The 22,582-nt window shown below is 39.3% G+C and overlaps 1 protein-coding gene and 1 pseudogene across 5 annotated transcripts in view; one reads left to right on the plus strand and one right to left on the minus strand.

The window, feature by feature from the left end:
* The window catches only part of CDC123 (cell division cycle 123), a 57,813-nt gene that overhangs the window by 11,754 nt on the left and 23,477 nt on the right, over nucleotides 1-22,582 (minus strand). For 4 of the 5 annotated variants that reach the window (XM_019460786.2, XM_019460784.2, XM_019460788.2 and 1 more), the window contains 5 exons: nucleotides 20,554-20,660; nucleotides 8,222-8,270; nucleotides 3,883-3,958; nucleotides 2,124-2,246; nucleotides 714-742 (listed from right to left, as the gene is read on the minus strand). In XM_019460786.2, coding sequence (XP_019316331.1) covers nucleotides 714-742; nucleotides 2,124-2,246; nucleotides 3,883-3,958; nucleotides 8,222-8,270; nucleotides 20,554-20,660 — 384 coding nt within the window. The remainder of the gene's footprint in view (nucleotides 1-713; nucleotides 743-2,123; nucleotides 2,247-3,882; nucleotides 3,959-8,221; nucleotides 8,271-20,553; nucleotides 20,661-22,582) is intronic. The other variant, XM_019460787.2, reaches the window with a different exon arrangement.
* Nucleotides 11,711-11,817, plus strand: LOC128775231 (U2 spliceosomal RNA; annotated as a pseudogene).

Genomic DNA, 22,582 nt, shown 5'->3' on the forward strand with positions numbered 1-22,582 from the left:
ATGATTCAAAGGTTATCGCAAGCATCACGACAGTGAAGCTGATACAAGCTTGGAGAGGGAGTGAGAAATAGGCGGGTAACATTTGGAAAACATATGGTCACATATTCGGAAAACACACCTGCTGTCTTCTCAACAGCTTAGTAAATAAGCACTAATCGCAGGATGTTTAGTGACCCAAATTCCTTTGAAAAGATGGCATGTCTTGATAAGGAAATCTCTGCTGTAAAATGTATGAAGTCAGGTTTTTGTTTTCTTTTTCATTACACAAGTTTCCATCACTTGGAAGATTTAAAGAATACACTAATCCTCATCTTCACTCTAAAGATATAAGCGATTCCAATCATGCTAAGTGTCTTTCAGTTGACTAAAAATAATTATCTAAGTATCGAAGGAAAACTTCCTGGCCACATTTAAGGGCACAAACTGAACTTTTTAAGCAGGCCTGGACCACTGACAAAAGGGGAAAGTGGGATATAAGGCAGCCATTTAGCCATCTCCGAAATTAATAATCCCTAAACTTGTGACACAAAATTACTCAAGACACTATGTCTCCCAACGTTAAGTATGTGTTCAAGGAGATTCTTGAGCACTGTGAATTTCCAACACCTTAGCTGGTTTGAGAAAATAGTTTTTGAGCAGTGGGCCCTCTACATGCATAACGGCCATGTACTCTGTACTCTGACTTTAAAGCATGTCAGAGAGCTGTTACTTACCCTACTGTCTCTATATACATCGAACACAACTGTAAAAGAGGAAAAATTCAAGGTTAACAATGAACTACTATTTTCATGATCTGAGTCTCCTTTTGAAAATTAAACTGCATATTTTTATTACTCAAATAGCAGAATTTAAGTGCATTGGGAACTTCATGCTTCTTAGTATCAAAACTTTCAAACATGATAAAGTAGCCTACAATGTTTTCTTTGTATCATTTTGTTTTCCTTTTGTCTACCCTCAGCCGCAATCTTTTCATACAGTTGATCATTAAATAATGTGGAGGCTAGGGGAGCTGACTTCCCCAAAACTTAACTATTAACAGCCTACTGGTGACCCAAATCCTTAACAATAACATAAATAGTCGATTAACATGTATTAACATGCAGTCGATTACTGCATTCTTACAATAAAGAGAAAAAATGCTAGTAAAATCATAAGAAAAATATATTTAGAGCCCTATATTGTATGTATCAGGAAAAAATCTGCATCAAGTGGGCTCATGTAGTTCAAACCTGTGTTATTTAAAGGTCAACTATAGTTAAAATTCAAACACATCATCTCAACAAATTCACCATCATAAACAAATTATACATACTAGTGAAAAAAACATCACTCACTTAACTCATCTGATGAGGAATGATATCAATATAACTTGTAGTAGAAAAGCATAAAACCAAGCTGTGGTTATAGCATGACGAATCTTTTTTAAAATCACATCTGCCATAGAACACAGACTTGGCAAGTGAAAAAATATAAATCAGAGCAGATGCAATTTTAAGATCCGTGAAAACTCTCATACACAATGCGCTTTCTTAAAAAACAAGTCACAAATGTTTACTTTGTAACTGGTGCTGTCTGATAATTCAAATAAAAAAATCTAGAAAGGTAGATCAGTCAACTAATTCAGTCTGAATAACAGAAGCATTTTGCTCTCTGTAGACAGCCCTTTAAAATGAATAATAAAACATGTACAGAGAGAGAACTATCTCCGTATTAAAGTGACTCTGATTAAATCAGGTAAAATCAACACACAAAAACATCAGTAATACCAAAGAGCCAATAAAGCAACATGCTGAAAGTACAGTGTTTTGAATCCAGTTTTAAAATATGAGCCACCATGAGGGGCGCCTGGGTGGGTCAGTCGGTTGGGCGTCCGACTTCGGCTCAGGTCATGATTTCACACTCTGTGAGTTCAAGCCCCACATCGGGCTCTGTGCTGACAGCTCACAGCCTGGAGCCTGCTTTGGATTCTGTGTCTCCCTCTCTCTCTGCCCCTCCCCCGCTCATGCTCTATCAAAAAATGAATAAACGTTGAAAAAAAAGTTTTTTTTTAAATATGAGCCACCATGAAATAAGGTTCAATAACATCATGTACTTCATTTCACTGGGTCAATAAAAATACTCACAGTCTTCATCTAAGAATTTGTACTGTATGTGTTTCTTGAAAAAGTCTTGTATGCATCTGCAAATCTCTTCCTTTTGTTTAGAAATATGATCATAGTACTGTGTATAGTCCCTTTGAGAAATACCTGACAAGAAAAATATTTTATATCCATTATCATATAACATTCTTTTCAAAAACACCAAAATGTGATTTAAACCTCTTTTTGAGAGAAGCATTAAAGTAGACCAGGTGAATAATGCATTATACATGATTCAGCATTTTATATAAATATAAAACTTATCAGTTGTAAAAACTTACCCATTCAAGGAGTTGTATCTAAGTTGCATATCATGCATTCTTACTTTAGAAATAGTATTTTTATTTAGTACAATGGAAAGAACTCAGTCATAAATACGTTCATAATGTAAAAAATGAAAAAGGTGGTTTTAAACCTCTGCTTCTTTGATTTTTTCTATCAAACTCTACACAAATTAGTATTCTTTCCCAATTTTCTTTGGGACACTTAAAATATTCCATAGGTCTTCCGTGTTCATATTGTATTTCACAGAAACTGGCTATTTTTCCTGCTCATACATGCTACCCTGCCTTCACAAGCCTGAGGTTTCAAGCCATGGAAAAGTAAACATTCCTTTCTTCAGAGTTACTTGCTGATTTTATTCCAAATACGCTAAAGGGATTATTGTAAAAACTCTCTGTTTGCTCTAGGCCTAGGAAAAAGTTTTCTGCTCTGAAAAAAGGGTTTCCACCCAATTTCTTAATCACATGCAATATGACTGCCTTCTTTAGCTGGATTTGTACTGCAGTTTTTCCAGGACTATCTAACAATATGATAAATTCAGACACCCCACGTTACTTTTAGGTAAATTAACAGATGTCAACATCACATTCACTACATAAGAGTGCTGATTCGACTCTAAATCACACATTTCTTGGCTGAAGGCAAGTTTCACTTCATGGAAAACATGCAAAGACAAAAAAAAAAAAAAAAAAAGAAATTATCTTCAATACTTAACTTGAATACATCACAGCAAACAAAATTATAATCTGACAGGAAGAAAACGGGTGGTTTTTAGAGTAATGCACTTACTTGTCCACATATTTCCTCTGGTTAGAATAATAAACACTGCTCCAATAATAGAAATAAAGATCCCAAAACTTGGCTTTTTATGATGCTTAAAATAAGCAGTGTGTTGCTAGTAATACTTAGGAAAGTCCCAAAGAGAAAGCAGGTAATAAGGTACATATCCTAAATTGGGGATGGTCAAGACCATCACTTTCATCTCCAGAATCCAGACAGACATAATTAAAGGACAAGATTCTTTTTGTGGAAACTGAATATGGCCTCAGGATCATTATCAATATAGCATTCCAGTGAGTTAGTACCCATTGATTAGAGGTAGCATCGGAAATATACACTGATTTATTACCCTGTCCTAATTACTAGAAATTCACTTTCATCAAAAGCTTGTCTTCTTGGGGTGCCTGACGCTCAGTCCGAGAGACACGTGACTCTGGATCTTGGGCTCGTACGTTTAAGCCCCACGTTGGGTGGAGAGATTACTAAAAATAAATAAACTTTAGGGACGCCTGGCTGGCTCAGTTGGTAGAACATGCAACTCTTGATCTCGGGGGTCATGAGTTCAAGCCCCATGTGTGGCATAGTTTACTTAACACAAAATTTTTTTTTAAATTAAAATAAAAAAATAAGCTTAAAAAAAAAAAAAAGGCTTGTCTTCTTTTAATGGGTAAAAAAAACTCACCAATAAGCTTGTTTTCCTTTACAAAACATCTGAACTCAGCCCCCGGAATTAATTCACACCATTTTCGAAGAACAAGCTGTAGACAAAGGAAAAATGTAACAAAACTAAGTAACAAGGGGATGTTTACTGGTCTAACAGACAATTTTATGTCAAAAGTGTATCTTAACAATTGCCATTATCAAATAGTTTGGGGAAAAGAAGGCATCATTTCACTCATATGTGGATTTTAAGAAACAAAACAGATGAACACAGGGAGGGGAGCGGGGAAGAGAGAGGGGAAGGCAAACCATACCAGACTCTTAACAACAGAGAACAAACTGAGGGTTGCTGGAGGGGAGGTGTGTGTGTCGGGGAGGGGGTGGGGGAGGGGATGGGCTAAATGGGACATGGGCATTAAGGAGGGCACTAGGGATGAGCACTGGGTGTTGTATGCAGTAAGTGATGAATCACTGAATTCTACTCCTGAAACCAGTATCACACTATATGTTAACTAACTAGAACTTAAATAAAAATTTAAAAAATAATAAAGTAATTACAAGACTTGCATTTTGAAGATAGACCCCCAAATATCATGTGACAACACTTTTCCCTGTGTATCTTTTCATTTATCATAAAATTGTAACATTTATTTAATAAATATGCTGCTCAAATTTTAAAAAAATGGCATCATAAACCATTCTCATCATGAGACGTAGGGGACAGATCTATTAATTCAGTAAGCGGGGGAAGCACTATTGCACCTGTTTATGACAAAATGCATCTCTGTCACTTACTCATCACTCTGAGAGCTCTGACATGATATACATGTCCAAGGATGAAGTCGAACCCTACCATCATTGTGTACAGTTGCCCTGTAATTCGTATGTTCTTCACCCCTTATATCAAAAAAATAAAACGATTTCCGAGTTATCTACCTTAGCAACATTGTGTACGATGCTGATAAAATTATTATGATTTATCACTAAAAATTCCTATAACCCTCCCATGATTTTCCCACTACTTTAAAGTAAAACAATTCTAACAATGGCCCAAGTCATAAATGGGTCCTACTACCATAATTATTTAACATGTATAAATTCTCATATACTATTGAATTGCTACAATTTTATAAATAGGATAGTTGACAAATGCATGCTTCTGACCTTTCTTTGGAAAAGACTAGCCCTGTTCCTGTGAAGTATTAATTCTAACAAGTGGCCAGTGCCTCCAGGCTCCCTTTTCCTGGCACACACTTCGCATACACATCTTTGCCCTTTAGGACCTAAGAGATGGAACCTGAATTCTTCTAAGCCTCATTCCTGGCATTCCCTCCAGTGGGCCCAGTATTCCCCCTTCCCATATCCTGTGCTCCCAGTTTCTTGTACCTAACATTCTAGAGTAAGCCCACGCATACCAAGCTGTACTATGATAATCTGATACAGGGCTCTTTTCCTTCCTAACTAGCAACTTTCCTAAGGGCCGGAAACTGGGTCTTACTCATCTTATGTCCCCAACACGTATGTAATAACTAACAGGTGCTTAAGGAATGTTATAAAGTAAAACAGCAAATATATAGGATAAACAGCCACTAAAAATCCTGATACAAAAAAATACCTACTGAACTGGAAAAATGTTCACACTAAGTGAAAAAAAAATGATATGCAAAGTAATGAAGAGAGTATATATACACAGATATACACATCTCAAGAAAGGGAAGTTAAATGCCAAAATGCTAATACTGAGGGTATGTTCAGGTGGTAAATTCCGCGTAATTTCTGATACTTTTAAATTTTTGATAGTAAATTTCTTTTCTTAAAAAAAAATCTAGGGGCGCCTGGGTGGCGCAGTCGGTTAAGCGTCCGACTTCAACCAGGTCACGATCTCGCGGTCCGTGAGTTCGAGCCCCGCGTCAGGCTCTGGGCTGATGGCTCGGAGCCTGGAGCCTGTTTCCGATTCTGTGTCTCCCTCTCTCTCTGCCCCTCCCCCGTTCATGCTCTGTCTCTCTCTGTCCCAAAAATAAATAAAAAACGTTGGAAAAAAAAAAAAAAAATCTACATTGTTAAAATATGTCTAAGATTTTAAAATGCACTGATTTCAATTTTCATTATTGTGAGCTCTTGGTCAAGCTTTTTACGTGCCGTATGTTTAAAATAGAAATGAATTATTAAATGAAGAACCCCAAACTAAAAAATTACACTGCTGTCATCTATTAAAAGCTGATACTGGGGCAACGGAATGACTCAGTCAGTTAAGCACCAGATTTCAGCTCAGGTCATGATCTCACGGTCTGCGAGTTCCAGCCCCACGTGGAGCTCTGTGCTGTCAGCACAGAGCCTGCTTGGGATTCTCTCTTCTCCCCACCTACTCTCTCTCAAAATACCAAAAAAAAAGCAAAAACTGATACTGCCAAATATAGTTTTTTAGAGCTATAGTAATATTTACTTAAGCAATTGCTATAAACATTAATTTTGGGAAGAATTTGCATAATGTTTACTAAAATGTTTTGGACAGGTAGCACATATACTACAGTCAGTTAAAAAATTACACGGCGGGGGCGCCTGGGTGGCTCAGACCGTTGAGCATCCGACTTCAGCTCAGGTCGTAATCTCGCAGTTCATGGGTTTGAGCCCCGCGTCAGACTCTGTGCTGACTGCTCAGAGCCTGGAGCCTGCTTCAGATTCTGTGTCTGCCTCTCTCTCTGTCCCTCCCCTGCTCATGCTCTGTCTGTCTCTGTCTCTCAACAATAAATAAATGTTAAAAAAAAAAACACAAAAAACCATGAGGGTAAAAGAATTCTCTTCCCACCCCCCACCACCGTGCAAGACCATACAGTCCCTCTGTCTTCCTCCTCAGAGGTAATCAGTGTTGTCAATTTCTCACATATCTTTACAGAAGTAATCTATGAATATATGAGCATGGAGTACACGTACGTATCTTTTTAAATATACACAAAAGGAACACGACTATCCAGGATTCTGCTTACAACTTTTTTCATTTTAATTATTCTAGTATTACTTTCCTGAGCTTTTAAAACTGAGTTTTAAATGCTGTGCCTTAACATGATGATAGGATATTCCCCAAAAAACAATAAAAGCACAAATTGCTGGGGAAATGAATCTTGGGGACAGAAGATGACATCTCAACAAAGATCATGCCTCAGGGCAGACTAGAGAAACGATCTTTGTCACTGTGTTTTCAAGCACCAAGTAATAAGATACAGCAGGTGTTTAATAGATGTTTGTTCAATGAAACAAGAGACAAGAATATAATATGTGCACAGAAATAACATTATAAAAATGTTTAATGATTTGGGAAAATGCTCATACTGTGCTATTAAGCCAAAAAACCCCTCACTAATGGTACATAAAAAGCTCCATTACAAGTACTAATGGTACATAAAAAGCTCCATTACAAGTACTCCAGTTCAGTGGCCTAGGTAAATAGTAAATTATTCCACACCATGGCATGATCATAGAAGATACATCAATATATGCTTTAACTGCATCAAGTGATACAGTGAGTCAATGGACAAGTTTTGAAAGCACATGTGTACAAAAGTGAGTGGAAGCAAACAGACAATGAAGAATTTTTTTTAAAAGACCAGTGAACTGATTCTAATTGGTGTCATAAATCCCAAAATGCAAATGGTTTACAATTATGGAGCAGGCTGGCCACTCTCTTCAACAAATTACAAGCTATCAAAGTTTTCAAAAGTATTACATTTTGACAAGCCAAGTGCAGGAAGAACCAGGAGTGATGATAATAAGCAAGAGCCTATCAGGCATGTAGCTGAAACCTGGAGTCAGGATTTCAAAGAAAAGTATGTTCCAGATTCACTAGTGACAGCTGATGTTGGGATGGGCATGGGTGGGGGGTGTAAAATACCCTCAAACTAGGAAAATACGGAATATAAATTTGGTTTTGCTATGTCTGAATTCTCACTGCTACTTCTAATAACATTTTCACTACCCTTTCATTCTTACATCTGCATGTAATTTGCAAAATGAATCAACAACACAAAAATAAAAAGGGCCACTGGGCCTAAACGGTAAAATGATGATTACTATTTTTTCTTCATATACCAGGTTAAAAAGCTTACCCAGGTTAAGCTAGATGGTGGGTACAAAGCTATTTGTGTTATTACAAAATATGTACATTCTATAGTATATATATACTTTGTATGCATGTGTGTATATATTTGTATGATTTTTTCATAAATTTAAAAATTCAGTGCTTCTAGATTGCCAGAGAGATTGATCCAAAAAAATTTATTCATTCTGCTTAAGAATAAATAGCAATTTTCAAAACATCTTCATCTAGGATTATCAATTTCATCAAAATTAAAAAAATAAATCCTTACCTCATATTCTATACAAGGATCTGGAGAATCATCAGTACAATGAATAAATCTTTAAGAGAAAAAAAAGGCAATTGAATCTTTTTTATGGTGCCAGTTTATGTACACACATTACTTACATTCAATGTGAGAGTAGGTTTTACTAGAAGCATCCAGAAACAGGAGGCTAATTCAAATCCAATAAACCTTTATTAAGCACTATCGAACATCACACGTTAGCCGAGGCACTCTGAGATGTTATTTCACTAGTCCTCAAAACAACCATATGAGCGTTACTTCCATTTTTCGGTCAAAAAAAAACAAAGAAACTGAGACCCAGAAAAGACCAAATTTAGTGACCAAGCCAGGACTACAACTCAGATTATCTGAAGATAGATTCCAAATGAAGGCAAGACAGCGCTGAGGTTTTACAATACTCATTGCCTTCTTTTTTATGGCTAAAACCAGAAGTCTACTTCTCTGTTGACATCAACTCTACCATCTAAAGCCACACAAAGTTATAATCTAACGCTTCCACTGCATGCCATTTAAAAAAATATTTGATAGAACTACTCATTCCTTAAGTAAACTGCTTTCCACTCTAAAAATCCTCCATTTCATGAACAATTTTTCACGTATTAAATGCCTTTATTAAATACCTCCCTATGCCAAGGACCGGCTAGACACCAGGAATGCTAAAATCACTCAAGTCCCCTGTTCTTTAGGAGGTTAGTCTAGTGGGGAACGCCTAACAAGTAGACAAAGAACTTAAAACACTGAAAGTAAGAATAAAAATACTCTGGCAGCATAAAGGAAAAATGGATTAGCTCTCCATTGTATAGGGAGGAGGGAGGTCAGGAAAGCTTCAGTCAGCAGGAAGGGAAGGTCCACATTTAAGGCAGAGGGAAGCATGTGCTAAAGCAGGACGAGAAATGAGAACGGCCATGCAGAATGTGGAGAACTACTACAGATGGGCCCTGATGGGAGTGCAGAATGCAAGGGGAGAACTGCCAAAAGATGGGCTTAGGCCTCGCGCACCGCTGGTGGGCATGCAAACTGGCACAGCCACTGTGGAAGACCGTATGGAAGGTATTCACAAAACTAAAAGTAGAACTACCATATGATCTAGTAATCCCACAACTGGGTATTTACTCAAAGAAAAACACAACACTAATTCAAAAAGAGATTCACGCACCCCTATGTTTATTGCAGCATTACTTACAACGGCCAAGATAAGGAAGCAGCCTAAGTGTTCACAGATAGATGAATGGGTAAAGAAGATACGAGGCTTAAGTTAAACAAAAAGCAAAAACAGACTCCTATAAGAAATAGACTCATAAACACAGAGAACAAGCTGATGGTTGCCAGAGGGGAGGGCAGTAGGGGGGCGGGCAAAAAGTGAAGGGGACTGGGAGATCCAGGTTTCCAGTTAGAGAATGAGTAAGTCCCAGGGATAAAAGGCACAACAAAGGGAATCTAGTCAGTGGGACTGTCACAGCGCTGTATGGGGACAGACGGTAGCTACACGTATGGTCAGCAAACCATAAAACACAGACTTGGTAAATCACTGTTTCACACCTGAAACTAATGTAACGTTGTGTCAACTATACTCCAATTAAAAAAAAAAAGATGAGGTTGGAGAGAAATTTGCGATAGAGAGGAGCATTCAGATTGTGAAGGCTCTTGTCTCCCTAGGGAGGCTGTACTTCATTATACAGACAACGGGGCGCTGCAAGTTTCTAAACGCAGGAGGGCTTTCACTGTGGCAGTGGTACTGGATAGCCTGTGGGGGGGGGGAGTGGCAAGTAGGGAGGCAGAGAACCAGTTAGAAGGCTCCGTCCGATAGCGCTGGGGAGCGATGAGGGTCTAGCTGTCGCAGCGGGAGCAGGGAAGGAGGAAAGCACGATGTAAAGATATTCAGGAGGCAAAGCCAACATGGCCTGGTGCCCTGGTGGAAGTGAGGGGTGAGGGAGAAAGAGGTCGGGATGACTGAGGTCATCAATGACTGGCTGGCAGGTGATGGGAATGCCATTCACTGAGACCGGAAGAAAAGCAGCTGACGGGTGAGAGAACGATGGAAGGGAACCATGTTTGCATGTGGAGAGCTGGAGACATCCGGGAGAACCGCACAGAGAGGTCTAGGAAGCAACTGGAAATTAAGAAACTCAAAGAGAAGGAGGAATTGGAGACAATTATCTGGAGGTGATCCCACGGGTGTAAGAGATAAAGCTGAGAAGTAAATGGAAGGGATCACCTCAGGCACATGACAGAACCTTGGAGAATACTAACAAAGAGTGAGCAAAACTTGTGGTGGAGAGACTCTGTTATTAAAAAAACAACAACAAACACAAAACAAAACACCACGCAAACAAAACAGAAAATACTTTTAAAGATCTCTTTAAAAGAAAAAAAAAGATCTCTTTGAAGCAATTTAAAGTAAAATTGAGTTTCCAAAGACTTTAGGGGGCACCTGGGCGGCTCAGTAGGTTAACTGACCGACTTCAGCTCAGGTCATGATCTCACAGTTCGTGAGTTCGAGCCCTGCATTGGGCTCTGTGCCTGACAGCTTGGAGCCTGGAGCCTGCTTGGGATTCTGTGTCTGCCCCTCTCTCTCTCTCTCTCTCTCTCTCTCTCTCTCTCTCTCTGTGCCCCTCCCCCACTCACACTCAAGCGCACGCGCGTGCTCTCTCTCTCTCTCAAAAATGAACATTAAAAAAAAATTTTTTTTAAACAAAAGCTTTTAAATTTCCCTGAACATTCGATTAGGTTGGAATTCTCTGTAATCATTTGTGACCTATACTCCAAACAGAAACAATTCTAATTTATTTGGCTGGTTGAGGTCATCAGAAAAAAAACTTTTATCCCCACTAACAACTGGGCATCGGTTGATAAAATCTGAATTACAAAGAGAAGTACACTCAATGTGCTTTGTTAAAAAGCAGTGGGTTTTCCCTGTATTCTTGAATGGGCACCAAAGGAAGGATCTTACATTTGCTATCTCATTTAATCCTTTCAAAAGCTCTATGAGAAAGTGCTATTAATATCCACATTTATCACATGAGGACACCAAGGCTCTGAAAGGTGAGAGATCAAGCTAGTGGTAGGAAGGGTATGAAACCCTCCTCCAGCTGCTGCTGAAGCTCACAGATTTCAGCAAAAAGAAACAAACAAACAAAACCACAACAAAATACCACAAATACCAGATGCATCTAAAAAAAAAAAAGTCTTTGACCATCTTTTTTAATAGTCCACAATAGTCCATAATAAACTTTTCTTCATTTCAAAAGATCCCTCACTTTTTCTTCCTGGTTTAACAGTCTAAACATTTTAATTAGTAAAAAATTGCTAATTATTTTATGAATTCTATCATAAAAATTCCTTTTATCCTTAAAACATTTTCCATTTATCCTTAAAACATATATATCTATACACTTTAATTTTACCTTCTAATTTTAAGAATTAAAACATACATAAAAGTACAAAGTATACATGTATTGCTTTTATAAGAAACCAATCGCTTCTCGGCCTTTTGGCTAAGATCAAGTGTAGTATTTGTTCTTATCAGTTTATAAGAAACCAATTCAAGTTTACAAGTTAAAAATTTACATTTTGGAACATATACAAATATGGAATTGTCATGTGGTACACCTGAAATATAACGTTATGTCCATTCTATTTCAATAGAAAAAAAGTTAATATTTTGGCTTCCAACTAACCAATCGTTCATTATCATGTTAAAATTGAACTGACTGCCAGTCTTTTCTTAATGTAAATGTATCTACAACATACAGGGAGATGAAAGGAGAGAGATGACAAAGGACAAAATAACAGGGTATTATCTTAATGGTTAGTGTAGTCACAGAACTAGGACCATCTGTATTTTTGAAATGTGACTTTAATCGTGTGGGCGGCATACTTTTTATATGTCTGGTAACAGAGGATAGTTCTTATTAATATTCTATAAAGAACAAGGTAGATTAAGGTTCTATATCTACCTATTTTTTTTTTTTTTAACGTTTATTTATTTTTGAGACAGAGAGAGACAGAGCATGAACGGGGGAGGGTCACAGAGAGAGGGAGACACAGAATCTGAAACAGGCTCCAGGCTCTGAGCTGTCAGCACAGAGCCTGACGCGGGGCCCGAACCCACCGACCGCGAGATCGTGACCTGAGCCGAAGTCGGATGCTCAACCGACCAAGCCACCCAGGCGCCCCAATATATCTACCTATTTTTAAAACACTACAGGAAACCCAAAAGGCACAATTCCAAAATCCAGATATTCATTGTTGAATATTTTTAATGCTTCAATATTCCTACAAATACTGATTTCACTTGGTTAATCCTCATATTGCTACTTCAAAACAGATACATATTTTATTTTTTTTAATTTTTATTTTAGAGAGAGAATGAGTGAGCGGGACAATGGTAGAGGGAGGGGGAAGGAGGGAGAGAGCGAGAGCGAGAGCGAGAGAGAAAGAGAATCTCAACCAAGTTCCAATCTCAGTGCAGAGCATGACGCGGGGCTCGATCCCATGACCCTGGGATCATGACCCGAGCCCAAATCAAGAAGCAGACACTCAACCGACAGAGCCACCCAGAGGTCCCAAAACAGGTATACATTTTAAAACATATTTGCATTCTCCCATCTTGTAACATTATTTAAGTGTTGATTGGTTTAGCATTTAATGTTATTTTAAAAACCTGACTAGTTTCAAAAGGTAGAAATGAGAACGTCTGTGGTATGTGGGATTACTGTAGAAGGCTTTTTCATATTAAGATGATTAACCAAATGGTCGGGTACAGACCCTACAAGAGCAGAGAGCAGAGACAGTCAATAATAACATTTACAGGAGCTCAGCTGAAATACTGCAAAGAACGCTGTGTGTGAATATTTAGATTCCATTTACATTCTGGAGAAGGCAGGTTTAAAAGAGTAAAATGAGTAAGATAATTACAGTACTAACAACACTGGAATTTTTACAATCCTTCTATGTAAATTAACAAACCTAAAACTTGTTCTACGAGTATTGATTCTTTTTATGAGTGTAAGTAATTAAAACACGTCATTTACATGATCTTTGAGACTTCTGCTTTTAAATTCATACAGCTCTACTTCCTCTTGCCTGTCGTCTAGTTTGGGGGCCTGGTGTGCTGTTTCCTCAAGTATTTCCGTATTTTTGCCGAGAGCACCCATCTGGTGCAGCTCATTTCTCTGAGGGTCCCCCTGAGGCCTGGGTTGCCGAAGTCTTTCCAGAGCACTTTGTGTTTGCATCTTCTAGGTGCCTCAAGGGTAAAATGATTCAGGGACTGACTTTTACCTTAATGTCTTAGTTTGGGAGAGCTCCAACCAGACAGGTGGTTTAAATTTGTACTCCAAGTTCGTTGTGAGGTAGAGGCCTGAGGTCTCAACACTTTAAAATGCAAAACCCAAAGCACAAGGAGTTTCAGTTCTGCCTCCTGGTCTCTGTGCCAGTGGATGAATTGTTTTCTAGTTCATCCTTTACTGGAGGTGCAATAGGGTCTCTTTTCCAGAACTTTACTTCATTTTGGCTTAATGCTCGGCCTCCAGTCCCAGCAAGGGATTAAAAGTTATGTCCCTTATCAGTACTGGTAACCGTCCCTAAAAGGCTTATCTACCTAAGTGTCTGATTTTCCATCCTCTTTCCATTTCTTGCATCTGGGATTGCCGTTTGTTTCTTGTGAATTCAGCTGTGCCTTACATTTTTGGGTCGTAGCTCATATCTTATCTAGCATTTTTAGATACTTGTAACAAAACATTTTTCAAGTTATCTTAGCCTGTTACTTAGGCAGAACCAGAAATTAATGATCAGTTTCTTAAAGTTCTTTTGTAACTACAAATAAGAACATTTTGAATCGCATTTGAAGATCTGCCAACCTGACCAGCCTAGCTATATTAGATTAGCACTTAATAGCCATTTTCATATACACTTATGACCATGTTGGTTTTTAAAAATTTTTTTCCTGGGTGTGGGGAATAAGCTTAAGAATTCCCTGAGCCTGCAGCGATGGGTTAACAAGGCATAAAGAATTAGAAAGCCATAGGGTGTACATACCCAAGTTTGGGTAAACAAGATTAGGTAAAGGCAAAGGCCCCCAGTACAGGTAAAGCGGGACAAAGACCCCCAGTATAGGACAAAGATATAGGAATAGGGAATCTCAGGATGAAGACATCCATGAGGAGGTAAACAAGATTAGGTATTCAGGGTGGTAACGCGCCCCCCCCCCCCCCCAGTTTAGTACAATAGCAGAAAGCTGCTTTCACAGGAAGGAAGGACCAAATTAGGTAAACAGGTAAATAGGGCTATGGACCCCTGCGGGGCGAAGTTTCCCAGGGCGGAGCTAGTTAGCAAAAGAAAGGTGCCTTGCTGACCCTGAGGTAGCAATCTCCGTCTTTCTTGTCCCCTAGGCCAGTTTAAGTAAACAGAGGTGGGGCCTCAAGTCTGCTGTAAGCAACCTTCTGCCCAGCGCCAGGATTTTGTTTTGTATTGACCCAAACCCCCTTTCCCTCAGGCCCAGCCAGGAGTTAAAGTTCAGGATTTCCTTGTCTTTGTGCACGTCCATCACTATGTTTGTAAGCCTTCTGATCCTAATAAAAATGGAGCAAGGACCCTTACTCGGGGCTCTTGTCTCCTCTGGGACATTAGCCTCTCTCACATTGTTAATCCTGCCCCCGCTTTCTTGCTGGATCAGAGAGAACTCTAGACCCAGAGTCTACGACACCTGGGTTAGTATTTTATTTTAACTTGGGTAATTTCTTTGATTGAAATTTTCAACAAGGTAACAAGAGAAAGTAGTACTGAACTCCCTGCTTTACAGTCTGGATAGAAAGGAGGCCCCTGCACTGTGTAAAAAACCTGAAAGCTGACATTATACCTCAGAGGAAACAATTATTAAGTATAAGAAAAAGTATAAATCATGGGCAGAAAAAAAAAAAAAGAGAAAAGAAAACTGTAAAGCCAGGGGACATGCCGTATCAAAGTTGTGGTGTTGTAGACTTTACTGCTTGTGAGGAACCAAGTTAGGAGCACTGGGGCACAGACTCCATTTCAGATTTCACCCGTGGTAGAAAAGGAAAGATAAAAATAAAACGATACTGAACAAAGGATCATCGGGTGTGTTCATTCAGATTTTCATAGAGGGGCGCCTGGGTGGCTCAGTCAATTAAGCGTCCGACTTCGGCTCAGGACTTCGGCTCAGGTCATGATCTCGTGGTCCGTGAGTTCGAGCCCCGTGCTGACAGCTCAGAGCCTGGAGCCTGTTTCGGATTCTGTATCTCCCTCTCTCTGACCCTCCCCCATTCATGCTCTGTCTCTCTCTGTCTCAAGAATAAATAAACGTAAAAAAAAAAAATTTAAAAAAATTTTTTTCATAGAATTCTTCTTCAAAAAGATAAAATATGCTATCTAAAACTAATATAATCTATAGCAGAAAAGTGTCAACTAATTAAATGGGTCTTAAAAGTCACAAGGCACAGGGGCGCCTGTGTGGCTTAGTCAGCTGAGCGTCCGACTTCGGCTCAGGTCACGACTTCACAGCTTGTTGAGTTCGAGCCCAGCATCGGGCTCTGTGCTGACAGCTTAGAGAGTGGAGCCTGCTTCGGATTCTGTGTCTCCCTCTCTCTCTCTGCCCCTTCCCTGCTCAAGCTCTGTGTCTCTCTCCTTCAAAACATAAACATTAAAAAAAAAAATTTTTTTTTTAATCATAAAGGTCTAACTCACACACAAAATTTTACTCCTGAGACTATTTGCTGACCTTTATGTTTAATAACCAGTTTTGTAATAATCTTAAGAATGCATACAAACTGGGGAGCCTGGGTGGCCCAGTTGGCTGAGTGTCCGACTTCGACTCAGGTCATGATCTCACAGTTCGTGGGTTCGAGCCCCGCGTCGGGCTCTGTGCTGACAGCTCAGAGCCTGGAGCCTGCTTCGGACTCTGTCTCCCTCTCTCTCTGTCCCTCCCCCACTTGTGCTCTCTCTCTCTCTCAAAAATAAACATTAAAAAAAAAATGCATACAAATTATGTCGAGCATAGCAGTTAAACTACTAAGCCAAGTGAAATTTCCTGACCTCTAGTCAAACCTATCTCATAAGTGACAAGTCCCTCAGAGAAACACTTAATGGATTAATTTTTTTATTTACTCAGCCCTTTCTTCTAAATGCCAATTGAATAGCGAATATTATTTTCTTGCCTTGGCCTACTGAAATGCCACTTAATCAAGAAAATAATTACTGAAAGCAGCCATGATATTCGACAAGTCTAACCACATAAAATGTTTACATCTGGGCCAATAATTTGCTCAGTGACTACAGTGCAGACACACTGCGTTCAATGTGTCATACTTCAACTTCCACTTTTTAAAGCTTCCTGTGTACCATAACCAGTTGAGGAACGGGAAAAAGAAGAGCATTTAATATTCTGTCTTGGATTACAGCTGTGGCCGACAGTACTGGTCTCCCGCTAGCTCTTCCCAACCTCCATCCTTGCTAACACATCAGGAAGCACTGACGTTCTCGTTACCCTCCCGAATGCCAGGGATGCACGTGCCGGTTAATCTCAGCGGTCCTCAAGGTGTGGACCTGTCCAAGCATCATCAGGATAACCTGGGAATATTTTAGAAATTGTATTATTCTTGCACCCGGCTCCCAGCCTACTGAACCGGAAACTCGGGGAGGGGACCAGCAATCCCACCTCTGTTTCACCAAACCCATCAGGTGATTCTGACGCGTGCTCACGTGTGACAGCCCCGGTCCAAACCAGTCACGGCATTTCTGTTCCCTGACTATCGCTGGATTAGGCTGGTCACACTGTGCGACCAATGAGTCTGACAGGAAGTCTCCTGGAGAGCTTCCAGAATGCTCTACTTGCTCACACACAGAGAAGAGTGAGAGGAAACACACCACCCCTTCTATTTCTGGTGCAGATACCGTCAGGTCTTCATGTGATGTTCAGAACGGCAGCAGCAATCACGTAACCATCGGGTGATAATCCCAGATACCAAGCCAGCGAGCCAAGGATGAGAGTGCGTAAACACTGAAAGAGCCGGGGTCCCTGGAGACCTCGAGGACCTGCTCAACCAACCCCAGAAACACCCAAGCTCCAGAGTCCTTGTTAAATAATATATTTTTTAAAACTCTGCATGCGTCAAGTGCTTTGAGTTGGCCCTCTGTTAACTGTAATGTCTTTCTTTTTTTGAGGCAAGCCCCAAAATAGTATAAACAACATAACGTCACTTTCATAATATTATATAATCTTATACATATCACAGATTATATAATACCCCATAATGCCTTATTATGGTCTATGCTTATATTTATTATTATTTATAATATTCCTTATTATTTAGTAATTAAACTCTTATAAAATTAAGTTCTTTACAATATTTTACTATATTTTAATTTGAAGCATTGCTAGGGGGAGGCATTTATAACCTTACTATAACCTAACCTTACTATAAAATACTGTAAACATTTAGCATGACGTTGACTGAGATCATATTCTGGTTTGGGCTCTAGTAACTAACTTGTGCAAACAAATTACTAAACAGATTTAGGCCAATTTTCTAGCCAACAGAAGGAAAGAGATTAAACCATTAATACAATCCTGTCTACTTTAAAAAATTAGACTCCTAATTTAATCTTTAAGGGGTCCTGAAAGGTCAAATATGACACAAGTTCATTTTTCGGTGGAGATCCTGTCAATAAAGATTTCTGCACAGTGACAAGACTTACTGGCATGCAGCTTACTACCGACAAACGTTTCCAGAAATGGGTGATGACTCAGAGCCACCCAGATGAAAGGCTGCAAGCTCCGTGCTTGGGGTTTGCTCCTGCCGACTCTCAATTATTTAGACTAAGAGAAGGCTGGTATTCTTTGGGTAAACGCTCTTAATCCGGGGCCTCAAATTCACTTGCTGACTTTACTTCCCCCTCATGCAAAAATCAAAGAGTACAGAATACAAAACAACTGACGGGTATTTCCATCTTCTACTGGAGTCCCGGTTACATTCATGCACAAGGAGAGAGAGAGGTGAGCTGGGAAGAAGCAGCAGTTCAGCAAACTGCAAAGGTGATATAAAACACCACTAGCCACAGAGAATTAAAAGTGACTTACAGTTATTTTTGGAAAGGAAAAGATGTCCTCATACTCTCAATGCAACTAGTATTAAAGGTACATGAAAGCCTGTATCTGAAGAACTAACAGGTACAGAGCATTTTTTAATGTAATGTATTTTAAGACCTCTTTACTTAAAGCATTAGATATCAAAAAGCTTTATAATGGGGGTGCCTGGGTGGCTCAGTTGGTTGAGCATCCGACTTAATTTTTTTTAAGTTTTTATTTTATGTTTTGAGAGACAGAGCACGAGCAGGGGAGGGGCAGACAGCAAGGAAGGGGTAGAGAGAGAGGGAGGGGCAGAAAGAGAGGGAGACCTAGAATCTTAAGCAGGCTGCAGGCTCTGAGATGTCAGCACAGAGCTTGATGCGGGGATCGAACCCACAAACATGGGATCATGACCTGAGCCGAAGTCGGATGCTTAACGGACTGAGACACTCAGGTACCCCCCGTCTGACTCTTGATCTCAGCTCAGGTCTTGATCTCAGGGTCATGACTGCAAGCCCTGCGTTAGGCTCCACGCTGGGCATGAAACCTACTTAAAAAAAAAAAAAAAAAAAAAAAAAGGCTTTATAATGGACAAAGAAGATAGCCATCACTTCCTCTAACCAGAGGGTCTCTCCTGGAATGGAAATGCAACTGCATTATTACTAAAACAAGGGCCACCAAACACCTAGTAATATCTGTGCCAACATGATCATAAAAGGTGGACAATGAAATATCAAAACAATACGAAGCTTTCTTCTATAGATGAACCAAAAATATCAATACAGGTAAAACCCCTTTGTAATAACATTACAACATAACCACACTCGTTTATTATTACTGAATTTCATTTCTTTGATTACTGTAATACTAAAGTCAATGCCTGAGGTACCAAACTCAGATATAAAAGGGTAGATACACAACCGACGTGCAATGAATTTATGGTTTGGTTCCAGGTTCCTCAAAAAAAGATCTGAGGCTGAAATGGGGTGAATGGGCAGGGTGAACTACACGGACAGATGGGCAAGAAGTGGCAAGTGCGCACCGTGTTTGCACCCCTGCTCACCTACTTAGTTGCTGGATTTTGTGAGACACTTCACTTGAGAGGTCAGGTCTTAAACTGGTTTAAGATGGGAGGGATGGAAGGGGCGCCTGGGCGGCTCAGTCAGTGAAGCGACTGACTTTGGCTCAGGTCATGATCTCACAGCTCATGGGTTCGTGCCCCACATCGGGCTCTGTGCTGACAGCTCAGAGCCTGGAGCTTGCTTCAGACTCTGTCTCCTCTCTCTGCCGCTCCCCTGCTTGTGAGCAGTCTGTGTCTGTCTGTCTGTCTGTCTCTCTCTCTCTCCCCCCCACCCCAATATAAATAAACATTAAAAAAAAAAAAAAAAGAAAAAAGAAAAAAAAAAGGTGGGTAGGATGGGAAATCTAGAATACCTACTATTTGGTGACAGAACAAGAGTATAAAGAGCCCACCGACAGGTCAACAGTGCAGGTGCATTACCTGCCTATGATAAAGACAGCACAGGGTCAAGTTCTTTAGTTACAGAATTAACTGGCAAAGAAAGGAAAACAGCAATTCCACTTCCAGAAATTTATTCTAAAAAAAAAAAAAAATTAGGAACATGCACAAAAATTTAGCACAGGGATATTCATTGCAGGACTATATAAAAATAGAGGGCTGATCAAACAAATTATGCCATAGCTATCCAGTGGAATACCATTAAGGTAATTTTAAACAATGATATACACAAGTATTTAATGACATAAAGATGTTAATTATACACTGCAGTCTACTAAGCAGTGTGAACTACATGATCCCATTTCCGTCTTTAAAAAAAAAATCAGAATATGGTTAGGGACAGGCATATCTTTATTAGACGTATGCAAAGAAAGAATTCTGGAAGTATATAAAACCAACTGTGGTGAGATCATGAGTGCTTACTTTCCTTTGTTTAGCTCGAATCCCTAATTTTGTTTTTCTATGATGAGCATATATTGGTTTTTCAATAAAAAAATTATCAAAATACTTAATAAGCAGATATAAAGGAAGCCCTTGATATTTAGGAATATTCACTGTGGAGCATTTACTATCAAAGGAAAAGGAAGGTTTGCTTTAATAGGTCTGTTCTATGGAACGGCTGTTTTTAACAGTACTGGAAGTAATGGCATTTCGCCTTCAGAAAACGTCTCACAAGTACTGAACCTACTGACATGGGAGATCAAGAGACATACTTACGGCTGAGTGAAGTCACGAGTGATGAAATCAGAGCTCTTGAACAACAGAAAGATGTCGCTGAGGGTTTTACATTTCAGAGAACTGTTCATTGCTATCCAGTACGCATCCTAAATGACAAAGCACATGCTACTTAGGGTACATTCCAAGTTAGTTGTTATGAATGAAGCTCAGGCCTATACACAGAATCAACAATGCACATTACGTTTAAAGAAAAAGTTGAGGTAAGACATTTTAGCTGTACTGTCCAATTTCAAATTATACTTCTAAACAGTGAAGAGCGGGGCCGCTGCATGGGGGACGCTGGGTTACAAACACACAGGTCCTCACCATCCCGCTCAGGTGCAAGCACTTCCCTGCGTTTTTCTCACCGATGATGAAAAGAGGGGTGAAGAAATAATAGAAATCTGACACTTCAGCTCAACGATCAAGGTGTAAAGAGTCTGACCAGCTACTCTCTAAGAAAAAGGAGATCCTTTCTCTCTTCTTGTTTCTGGGCAGTGACAGCTGGGACACCTGAACTGTGAGGACTGGAGTTTAGACCCATATCTATCAATCTGCACCATCACAGCTTTACACGGTGAATGTCTCACACACATGAACCAAAAAAAAAGGTAACAAGAGCAGGCATGTGAGGCACAAAGCTTAGCAGAACATGCCTAAAAAGGACAGAATAATTAAGTCACTTACACAGCATACTTCTCCCATAGATCAGACACAGGACAGGAATGTGATTTTAAGAAAATTAATGTTTGCAAAAAACTATCCAAAAATTATCCACACTACGTGAAAGAAAGCAGTGGCACATGGTAGGCACAGAGAAAATGAAATATAAATGAACAAATGAATAACTCAAAACCAAAATAATATATCCATCTTAAGTGGAAAGCCTCAGCCCAGTTCAGCAGTAAGGAATGATTCAAATTACTGTTCATATACAAACTACAAATGAGTCTCAATGACTTCGTTGAAATAGCTTCTTTATAATTTCCCCCAATGAAAAAGATGATGAGCTTCTAGTTGAAAATGGTACACTGACCATAGATTTCCCTCCACTGAAACAACGGTTTATGCGTAGAAAACCATGAACTCCAAGAAAAACAAAAGATTGAGTAAGAAAACTGCGTCATCCTGGAGTGCCTGGGTGGCTCAGTCGGGCTAAGCATCTGACTCTTGATTTCGGCTCAGGTCGTGATGTCCCAAGGTTTGTGAAATTGAGCCCCACATCAGGCTCTACGCTGACACTGAAGAGCCTGCTTGGGATTCTCTCCCCCCTTCTCTCTCTGCCCCTCCATGCATGCATACGCATGAGCTCTCTCTCAAAATAAATAATCGTTAAAAAAAAAAAAAAGAAAATTACGTCATCTTGTGAAGCATGTATCAGATGTGCATACAGTGTCTGTGTTACCCTAACAGGAGAAACAGGGAGTCCTGACCTAATGAAAACATGCTATTACTCGAAGAAGGAGAATGGAATATAAAACAATGGGAAAGAGAGGAATGAGCATAATCTTCTCATTCCCAAATGGGCAGCAATAATGGGTATTATAGCTACAGCTAAAGAATAAAGTAGAGGAAAATAACAAAAGAACGTACTGAAATATGTGAAAGCAGTTGGCTCTGAAGAGGAAGAAATGGTGAAGAAAAAGAAATGTTAGGATCTGCTTATTTGGGAAGCAAGCATATAGATCTTTTAAAAATTTAAATTGTATAAAAAATTTTAATTCTATACATGTGTAACTAATTTTAGTAAGTAAAACTACAGGCTAGATGAGGTAGAATTTATCTTTCACTTTAGAATAAGCAAAGATAGGCACATGGGATGATTTTTGAAAATGTAAATAAGTCTTTGATTCCTTAAAGGAGCTTTGCTGACATAGTTGTTTTCTATTGGATTAGAAAAAAGAACAAATTTTTCCACAAAACTTAATATAAATATAAAAAAAAATAAATAAATCTTGTCAATGCACTATTATAATAAAACACAATTTAAGAAAATGTCTGTTGATTTCCCAAACGGCTCTATTTTTTA

Source organism: Panthera pardus, unplaced genomic scaffold, assembly GCF_024362965.1.
Source record: "Panthera pardus isolate Hobbes unplaced genomic scaffold, ASM2436296v1 HiC_scaffold_6, whole genome shotgun sequence".
Lineage (NCBI taxonomy): Eukaryota > Metazoa > Chordata > Mammalia > Carnivora > Felidae > Panthera > Panthera pardus.